Here is an 8,979-nt window from a genome sequence, read left to right as displayed (position 1 = left end):
GCAGCCCGCGAGACGCGAGTAAGCGCGTCACATGTGCTTTTGACTCAACATCACAAATCATCACGTCACTCACATGAGAGCAATGTAGAAGCGTCGGTTCGGTTGTCCGTGGATGAATAAGCAGCATTCAAAAATGTCAGGTAAATGGGGAAAGTATGGAAAGAAGTATCGTAAAGAATGGGAGACAGAGAAGGGATTAAAGGAGTGGATTCGAAGTGTTCCAAATGATGAAAGAAAAGCGTTCTGCAAATATTGCAAATGTGAAGTAAGAGCTCATCACGGTGATCTGGTAGCTCATGCTGCCACTGAAAAACACACAAAAAATGCGGCTTCTTTCTCAAATGCCAGAACATTATTTGACACAGGCAGTTCCTTTCTGAGAAATAATGTAGCCTACTGTGAAAGAGGCAGAGTTGGCAAGATGGAGTTGAACCTTTCTGATGAGAATCTTTTGCCACTTGATGCTGTAGACTTCGGGGTGCAGTTCTGTCTTGCTTTGATTGAAGCCAATGGAATAAGTGACCTAGCTGAACAGGACATGAAACGCAGGTGCAGGGACTACATGCTAGAGTTATCTAAGGAAATTAGGAAGAGACTTCCAGATAACATTAAACTCTTAGAGGCTCTCAAATTCCTGTCACCGAGTCACGCTCTGTCGTCAAGTAAGCCAAGGATTGATGATCTTCCCTTTTTCCACCTCTTTAAGGGATAGTTCACTTTGAAATCAAATGTTGGTATGTTTTAGCTTACCTGAAGTGCATCCAAGATGTAGGTGTCTTTGTCTCCGCAGTAGTTTCAATTTTGATATTTTTAGGTCAAACTGTTCTTGTCTGTCAGTCATATAATGCAGGTCTATAGGCACTGTCTCCAAACGCATGCAGAGAAAAGTCCAAATTAAACAATTCCCCATCGTAAGTGCACATTGATGGCCTAAGACACGAAACAAGCGGTTTGTGTGATGAAACGAACAGTGTTTATATCGTTTTCCATCTGATCTGTTTACAACGTTTGCGCAAGCGCCGGAAGTGGTCTCCTGGATGAGTTCGCGCGAGCTTGCGTAAATGTATTTTTTTTTTACATCGGTGTAAACATCCCGGATAAGCGCAAACTAGTACCATTTCTATTAGCCGTCCTACCTACAATTTCTTTTCTGTGCATAGGTTCTGGTGTAAACAATGAGTGACGTACACACACACACACACACGCGCGCGAGAGAGAGATCACTTCCGGCACTCTACGGCGCTTACGCAGACTAAGTAAACAGATCAGATGGACGTGGTTGTGTAAAAGAGATAAAAACGATATAAATACTGTTCGTTTTATCACACAAACCGCTTGTTTCGTGTCTTAGGCCATCAATGTGCACTTACGATGGGGAATTTTTTAATTTGGACTTTTCTCTGCATGCTTTTGGAGACAGTGCCTATATACCTGCATTATATGACTGACAGACAAGAACGGTTTGACCTAAAAATATCAAAATTGCAACTACTGCGGAGACAAAGACACCTACATCTTGGATGCACTTCAGGTAAGCTAAAACATACCAAAATTTAATTTCAAAGTGAACTATCCCTTTAAGGGAGATGTAGGGAAAGCAGAGCAACAGTGGAGAGTAATTCACACCCTGGAATGGAACAAACAGAAGATGGCAAAACAGAGGACTTCTGGGTAGAAGTTTCTGCATACACAAATACTGCAGGTGATAGAAACTTTGAAGATCTTGGTAATTTTGCATTGAGTCTTCTTGCTCTACCATTCAGCAATGTTGAGCGTTCATTTTCCCAAATGTCACTGATAAAGAACAAGTTACGAAACAGGCTAGAGCAGAATTCTTTGCTAAATATAATGAGGATTCGAGCTTACATGCAAAGAAGAAACATATGCTGCCATGAATTTAAACCATCACCACGGATGCTTTCTCTCTTTACTGCTGAAATCTATTCAGCACCACCTGAGAAGGCTGGGGAAGAGAGCACAAATGTCTAAAATAAAACAGCCCTGAGATTGTACATAGTTCTGTTCAAAGCTGTAATCAAAATGAGGCTGCACAGTTAAGACCATCTTAAGAAGAAAATGTTGTGAAAAGTTCTGGAAAAAGAGAAGACAAACAACAACAAAAACAAAGGGACAAGTGTTCAAGTTCACCCAGTAAGCATATTGGTAATAATATTGATAAAAGCCAGTGTATGTTAATTTAGTTAAACAGTGTGTTAATTTTAATATTGATGCTTGTGTGTAAACAGAACAACCGCAGATCTGGAGAGAAAATAATCAGAGAGAAGTGATGAGAAGAGAAAAAGTAAGTAGCCTACAAGTTAGTACTACTGACTAGGGTCAGAACATATCAGAGAGGCCATGTTCTTATTTGACCTTTATTGTATGAGATTGTGTATAAAAAAAACCCCACAGTGTGTGATATTAAGAATTTGGGTAAGACAAAAGGCCAAAACTTTAAACTTAAACTTATACATATAAATTTATTTTAAGACCCTTTGTGGGAATCCAGCCGTTGTCTAATTTGATTGGACACTGGAAAATTGGGCTAGTTTTCATTCCATTTGGGCGGGTTTTGAGTTGTCATTGGGCTGGAAATATTTCTGGGACCTGGCAACCCTGTGAGGCACACTAGCACACACACGCAAGAGGTGCGTTCCATTGGACCGTAAGTGGACTGCGAAGTGGACTTCACAGGGTATTCCGCCATCTTAAGTGAGGTTCCAATCCGAAGGGAGCGAACATGTTCAGTTCGAAGGGCACTGCGCACGGCATAGGGAATAAGGGAACATCGATACATCACTTCACAGGAAGCGGAGAGCGATGATCACCCAACTGTCATTGCGCGCACCACGTCATCACCAGTCAGAACAGTGTGGTGTACTATACGGCTGTGCGCGGGAAGAAGGCGCACGAGACCGCTATGCAATTATATGACCATTGATTAAAAACACATATACACATAGTTAACCAAATAAAAGTTTATTTTCATATTGCATGACAGTTACAACAGGGCTTCAATTCTTAATAGTCAAGTAATAGCAGCAATAGTCATTTAAAGTTCAATTCAATTCAATTGAATGTTCAAAATTCAAATTTTAAATGTGATAGTAAATAAAAACTAAAATATGAATGTAGTCCTATATTTATGTTATATCATAATCTGCGCGACCCCGTCGTTGACTTTCTTTGACGTTTGCAGGGCGTTCCAAATGAGCGGTTATTGTCCGTGAAGTCCACTTCTGTGCTCAGGGAGCAGTGAACACTGCGTAGGGACCGTGTCGAATGGAACGCACCTAAGGTCTCTCGCTCCCTCTCTCTGCCGTGCGCTACGCATGCGCGCTCTTGCTGGCTCGCTCTAGATTCCGGGAGATTTTAACTAATTTGCGGGCATCAGGGAGCCGCTATGCAGGAGACTTGGGATGTCTGGTTTTAAAGGTCCTGTTCTACGTGATCCCATTTTTTTAACTTTAGCTAGTGTGTGATGTTGCTGTTAGAGCATAAATAATACCTGTAAAATTATAAAACTCAAAGTTTCAATGCCAAGCTGTTCAAAGCCTACAGCGAACGGCCGGTTTGGACTACATCCTCTACTTCCTGCTTTAATGACGTCACTAGAACAGTTTGACTAACCTCTGCACACAGGAATACACAAAAAAAGGGGCGTGGTCTTGTTGCGCTCCTACAGAGAAGAGGAAGAGTTGCGTTTGTAGAGTGTGTTTGTCGCCATGTCGTCGAGACGCTGTTATTTTCATCATTTTTTCTTACAATGTCATTACTTATGGAGCAAGAACCCCCATAAGGAACCATACCGCCAAAGATAAATTGTGTTTAATAAACCCAAGTAACTTACCAAAGTGGTCTCGTCTGAAATTCCTATTTGGTTTAAACTGTATAACGTCATCATGATTGCTATTAAAATGTCACTTCTATTTGTTTGCAATGATTGTAAACTTATAAGAGCCGCCTTTGAATCTGATCATATTCTACTTTATCTGGTGCAAATCATTTTGTGTCTAACCCAATTTCATTAACCCACTTTTTTATTTTCCATGCAAAGCCTTTACCTGGTGTATTCACCGTTTCCAAACTTTCCGTAAGTACTCCCTTTAGCTTTGTCCCTGTAGGTTAATACAGTAGCTAGTTTTCCTCTTCTCATATACGAGGCATTTCTGATGTTTCCACCGGTAGTGCTGCAATTGGTGTTGTTTTAACTGCTCCTAAAATGAGTCTTAGTGCTTTAGCTTGCATGATATCTCATTTCTTTAGCATAGTTCGAGATGCGATTCATACACAATACATCATAATCTAGGAGTGATCGCATGAGACCAACATATATACCCTTTAATAATTGTTTGTCCCCACCACACATACAATTATTGTAGCAGACTGTTTTAAAAGTTTTAAACATCAATCAGAAATTATGTGATTGAATGATTCTATAAAATAACTATAATAAGTAAAAACACAAAAAAATGGGATAAGCCCTATTTCTCACAAATCCCTTTTCTTACAATAGAACAAGGGAGATCATTCCAGTTCAGGACAGGTGTTGAAGGTAAAAGTTCAACACAGTCCTCATTTCCTCCGTCGTCATTCGGCTCACCTCCAAACCAAAACCTAAATAATGTATCAGATTTTAGGTTATTCAGAACACCAAAATTCATGAATCATTTTGAATCACTGTGTAAAGCTGGAGTAGAAGTCAAAGTGAAGTTAAGTAAAATAATTTGCTGTAAACAGAATTTATTTATAGGAAGTGTTTTAGCTTGTAGTAGTTTGGTTGTGGAAGAGGTGTTTTCAGATATTTCCTGATGGTTGTGATGGATTTTTTAAAAACAAGAATAAAAATACTAAATACATAAATACACAGTGCTTTTAGCTCTTACCCTTGTTTCAATGTTGAATTATCCACCCATGTCATATTGCCCTCCTGCTCTATGTCAGATAAACCGATCCACATTCTCTCAGTGACTAATGAAGTTATAAACCTCTGTGTGTGAATAAAAACAAGAATAAGTGTGATTCCTCGCATTGATTAACAGACGCTCAAACACAAACTCACCTGCTTCTCTTCAGTGTTGATAATGATCAGATCAGCTCCTCGATCTCTGCAGTACTGCCTGCTGTCAGACCAGCTCTTCAACTCATTGGATATAAAAAACCAACCTAACTGATATCCTGACAGAAACACACTTTATTTTAAAACTGTATAAAGAAATCAGATCACAAAAACAGATATGTACTAACCTTTTTCATAATCTTTCTTTAGTTCGTCGCTCAGAGATGTGACTTTGCTTTCTAATTCCAATTTATTCTGACTCAAAGAGTCAACGCTTCTCTGTAACTGGCTTTTCTCATAATTGATATTATTGACTCTGGTCTCCAGCTCCAGTTTCTTCTCACTCAAAGAGTCAACGCTTTCCTGTAACTGGCTTTTCTCATAATTGAAATTATTGACTCTGGTCTCCAGCTCCAGGTTCTTCTCACTCAAAGAGTCAACGCTTCTCTGTAACTGGCTTTTCTCATAATTGATATTATTGACTCTGGTCTCCAGCTCCAGGTTCTTCTCACTCAAAGAGTCAACGCTTCCCTGTAACTGGCTTTTCTCATAATTGAGATTATTGACTCTGGTCTCCAGCTCCAGTGTCTTCTCACTCAAAGAGTCAACGCTTCCCTGTAACTGGCTTTTCTCATAATTGATATTATTGACTCTGGTCTCCAGCTCCAGTTTCTTCTCACTCAAAGAGTCAACGCTTTCCTGTAACTGGCTTTTCTCATAATTGAAATTATTGACTCTGGTCTCCAGCTCCAGTTTCTTCTGACTCAAAGAGTAGAATTGTTGCAGTAGTTGGTCTTTTTCATTCATTAGATCAGTGTAATTGTCCTGTAAGCTGTTGATAGTCTTACTGAACTCTTCAAATGTGTTCTTGTAAGTCTTTAACAGGTCTCTCTCTTCTGTGATCATGATGAACTGGAGTACTCCTGTACTGCTGCCGACCAGCTGAAGAGCACAAATGAGCCCGAGACACACTGCCAACAACACCAAACATCTACTTCCTCCTAACAAAAAGGACAAACACACACACATACCAATTAATAAAAATCCACTCTATATAAGATATAACACCAAAAAGACAATTTCTTCATAAGAAATTGAAAGAGCTTTTTAAAGTGTTCTTCTGCATGCTTTTTTAATAAAAATCATTGGAAATAAATAGTAATATATGCAAACAAGAACATAAGCTGAAAAAGTAAAGAGAAAAAATAACTGTTAATGCATTTAATATGTAAACATTGTCATATTGTTCTTAAAAAAACGATGATTGTAATTTTATGTAACATTTTTTGTAACATTTCTTAGTTCTTCAATAAATTCTCAGTTCCTCCATTTAAACTTCCATCTCTGCTTCAGAATAAATTTACTACTTACTGCATTTTCGAGCTTTTCCTTCATCTTGGCGACGACTTGGAATTTGAGGTCCAGTTGTCCCCTTAGTATCTCTTTTTCCAAAGTTGACATAATAGATGTCTGATTCCATTATATGCCCTTTCTTGCAGATACTGTACAGTAGGCTATGTGTTCACAGATGAGCTGTGGTCTCTAGAATGAGTACCGTTTATTTAAATAGTACTGACGTGACCTGCCCCTTTTTTGCGGAACATGTGCAAAAGGTTGAAATGAAATGACGCCCTAAGACCAAAAAACGAATCAAAATGAAACAAAAATGACAACAAAACAAGTCACCTTAAGGTAGCTATAATCAATTAAGATAGTAATTAAGGCAATGCTAAAGTGGTGTAGTTATTTAACTTAAATCAAATCCATCAAAGTTACGTAAGGATGTACATTTTGAGGTGAATTAAAGGTCCCGTTTTTCCTGTGTTTTTGAAGCTTTGATTGTGTTCACAGTGTGCAATATAACATGTGTTCATGTTTCACGTGTAAAAAAACACAGTATTTTTCACAAAATGTACTTATCTGCATACCGCTGTTTTCACTGTGCTAAAAACGGGCTGATGACTTCCTTGTTCTATGAAGTCCCTCCTTCAGAAATACGTAACGAGTTCTGATTGTGCCAGCGGTTCCTGTGTTGTGATTGGACAGCAGATTAGCGCACGTTGCCCGGAAAGGCCACGCCTCTTACCGTAACGTGGAGATGCATGCGCTCAGTGTTATTGTAAACATGGCCAAACAAAGGTGATTTGACTCCGGGATGAAAATAACAGCATCTCGACGACATGGCGACAAACACTCTACAAACGCAACTCTTCCTCTTCTCTGTAGGAGCGACACAAGACATTAAGTTTCGTTTCAGAAGATAAAAGTGCTTTACTTTTAGTCAGCATTTCAGTATTCTGTGTTCCAGTAATATGCATTATTTCTTGTGTTTCTATTTGGGTCATGGTCACTTTAAGATCGCGCTGCTCTAAATGTCCTTTTGCATTGTCCGTAGTTGGGGAGTGAACACTCACGCGTTTCAGCAGTTTGTTCAAGTGTGCAAATTCACGGAGCTTCTATCATTTCTGTCTTCTCATGTCTGACGTAGCATCGTCTGTATGTATACTTTAATTTGTGAGATTATTCGGGAAGTATTATTAGTTATTTTTGACTATTTTAAGTTTGTTAGTGTGATTTGAGGATGGTTTGAATGCAAGTCGGCTATGTATATGCAAGCGCTCACGTGTACTACGAGCTGCACAGTAAAGGTGCTATAAGGTCCTATATGTAGTTCACATGTATTTCTTATTAGTTTTAAAATGAGTACAAACGAAATACAACAGGAATTGTGCAAATTTTCCTTTATTTATGTGTAATTTGTCATTGCTCTTTTGTGTGTTGCAGTTTCACTATTTTTATTGCAACTCCATTAAACCTGTGGAATTAAGAATTAAGGCCATTGCACACTGAGTCCGAAATTCGCATCCGAAATTTTCGCACGTTAAAAAATAAATCCGATCCGGTTATGTCAATCACGCTTGCCTCCGAAACTTTCGTCCGTCATAAAAAAATCGAAACGGGTTCGATTTTCTGCGTTTTTCGCATCCGTAACAAGCAGTTTGAATGGTGCTTTGACAATTCAGAGCCACCGAATCACGAATACGAAAAAACGCATACGGAAATTTCGGACTCAGTGTGCAATGGCCTTTAGTCTTCAGAGTCTTGGTGTTGGGAAAAAGTTTAGCTGGCTGTCAGGATATTAAGCAGACATATCGAGGACGGCACAGTGAAACGACGGCTATCAAGCAAGTGAAATAAAGCAGAGCAAGTTGGAAGCTAGCCAACATTTCGTTGTCACACGTATCCAGTGGACAATCATCGGACCATACTCTACAGTCGAGTGCTACTGAAGCAGCGCGAGCCACAGAGCTACAGGCTTCAGAAGAGAGTTTGCATGGAAATATAGCAGCACAGGAGAACCAATACAGTGCATCAGTAAAGACACGCTCGCAAGTATGTTGTTCGTTGAGATCCAGTTCATCATCAGTGGGGTCTGCAGCAGTTAGAGGCAAGAGCGAGGGCCGAAGCAGCAAAGGCACGCCTATGCTATGCGGAAGAGGAAGCAAATCTGAAGCTACAACAAGCTAAGTTGGAAGTGTCTATAGAAATACTAAAACATAAAAAAGAGACTGCAGCAGCCGTTGCTGAAGCAGAGGCGTTTGAAGCTGCTGCTGATGTAAAGAGTGAGAAACATAGTTGTGACCTGATCAAAGACTCTGTTCCTTTAGAAGCCTCACAACGTACGAAGCAGTATGTGCTTTATCAACTAAAAGAAAGGGATTCAGAATTTAAGTCATGTGAAAATGGTGACACACCAGCAAAGACAGAGCCGGTCACTAACCACAATGTGTCACCTCCTCCACTAAAGCCTGAAGGCAGTCCCTTCTATTCGCAACAGAACAATACTGCTCCTCATCGTCTCATCTCACAGCAGCCGTACATCAGCACATACGAGGACAGTCACAAGCCATTCAACGGGA

General features: G+C 39.7%; 1 protein-coding gene and 1 long non-coding RNA gene across 2 annotated transcripts; one reads left to right on the top strand and one right to left on the bottom strand.

Moving 5' to 3' along the window:
• Nucleotides 1-11: 11 nt before the first annotated feature.
• On the top strand, nucleotides 12-6,057 carry LOC306993847. The gene is made up of 3 exons (XR_013796549.1): nucleotides 12-140; nucleotides 2,247-2,302; nucleotides 5,935-6,057. It is a non-coding gene; the product is annotated as an uncharacterized lncRNA (long non-coding RNA).
• On the bottom strand, nucleotides 4,887-6,088 carry LOC306993846 (uncharacterized protein; the record flags this gene model as incomplete). Its single annotated transcript, XM_079603980.1, has 2 exons — nucleotides 4,887-4,990; nucleotides 5,063-6,088. The coding sequence occupies one exon, from the start codon at nucleotides 6,086-6,088 to the stop codon at nucleotides 5,243-5,245; it is 846 nt and encodes a 281-aa protein (XP_079460106.1). The 3' UTR covers nucleotides 4,887-4,990; nucleotides 5,063-5,242.
• Nucleotides 6,089-8,979: the final 2,891 nt, after the last annotated feature.

This window comes from Phoxinus phoxinus, assembly GCF_949152265.1.
Source record: "Phoxinus phoxinus genome assembly, chromosome: 25".
In the NCBI taxonomy this organism is placed as follows: Eukaryota; Metazoa; Chordata; class Actinopteri; order Cypriniformes; family Leuciscidae; genus Phoxinus; species Phoxinus phoxinus.
This window is presented reverse-complemented; position numbering and strand designations above follow the sequence as displayed.